Source organism: Anneissia japonica, unplaced genomic scaffold, assembly GCF_011630105.1.
Source record: "Anneissia japonica isolate Jap-2015-1 unplaced genomic scaffold, ASM1163010v1 scaffold102147_len920_cov71, whole genome shotgun sequence".
Taxonomy (NCBI): domain Eukaryota; kingdom Metazoa; phylum Echinodermata; class Crinoidea; order Comatulida; family Comatulidae; genus Anneissia; species Anneissia japonica.
Genome location: NW_022741362.1, coordinates 1 through 920, shown reverse-complemented (window position 1 = coordinate 920; position 920 = coordinate 1). Strand labels below are relative to the sequence as shown.

The 920-nt window shown below is 41.8% G+C and overlaps 1 protein-coding gene across 1 annotated transcript; it reads right to left on the bottom strand.

The window, feature by feature from the left end:
* Nucleotides 1-3: 3 nt before the first annotated feature.
* On the bottom strand, nt 4-918 carry LOC117118690 (cell wall protein DAN4-like; the record flags this gene model as incomplete). Its single annotated transcript, XM_033263351.1, has 2 exons — nt 476-918; nt 4-271 (listed from the first exon to the last, which is right to left on the bottom strand). Coding segments are annotated over exons 1-2 (711 nt in total), but the record flags the coding sequence as incomplete, so codon positions are not given.
* Between the last annotated feature and the right edge of the window lie 2 nt (nt 919-920).

The window sequence follows — 920 nt, the reverse complement described above, 5'->3', positions numbered from 1 at the left end:
GGTTTCAGTTGTAGAGTATGGTGTTGTGGTTTCAGTTGTAGAGTATGTCATTGTGGTTTCAGTAGTAGAGTATGGTGTTGTGGTTTCAGTAGTGGAGTATGGTGTTGTGGTTTCAGTAGTGGAGTATGGTGTTGTGGTTTCAGTAGTGGAGTATGGCGTTGTGGTTTCAGTAGTGGAGTATGGTGTTGTGGTTTCAGTAGTGGAGTATGGTGTTGTGGTTTCAGTTGTAGAGTATGGCGTTGTGGTTTCAGTTGTAGAGTATGGTGTTGTGGTTTCAGTAGTAGAATATGGTGTTGTGATCTCAGTAGTGGAGTATGGTGTTTTGGTTTCAGTAGTAGAGTATGTCCCTGTGGTTTCAGTTGTAGAGTATGGTGTTGTGGTTTCAGTAGAGGAGTATGATGTTGTGGTTTCAGTAGTAGAATATGGTGTTGTGGTTTCAGTAGTAGAATATGATGTTGTGGTTTCAGTCATCGTGGTTTCAGTAGTAGAGTATGGTGTTGTGGTCTCAGTAGTGGAGTATGGTGTTGTGGTTTCAGTAGTGGAGTATGGTGTTGTGGTTTCAGTAGTGGAGTATGGTGTTGTGGTTTCAGTAGTGGAGTATGGCGTTGGGGTTTCAGTAGTGGAATATGGTGTTGTGGTTTCAGTAGTGGAGTATGGTGTTGTGGTTTCAGTTGTAGAGTATGGCGTTGTGGTTTCAGTTGTAGAGTATGGTGTTGTGGTTTCAGTAGTAGAATATGGTGTTGTGATTTCAGTAGTGGAGTATGGTGTTTTGGTTTCAGTAGTAGAGTATGTCATTGTGGTTTCAGTTGTAGAGTATGGTGTTGTGGTCTCAGTAGAGGAGTATGATGTTGTGGCTTCAGTAGTAGAATATGGTGTTGTGGTTTCAGTAGTAGAATATGGTGTTGTGGTTTCAGTCATTG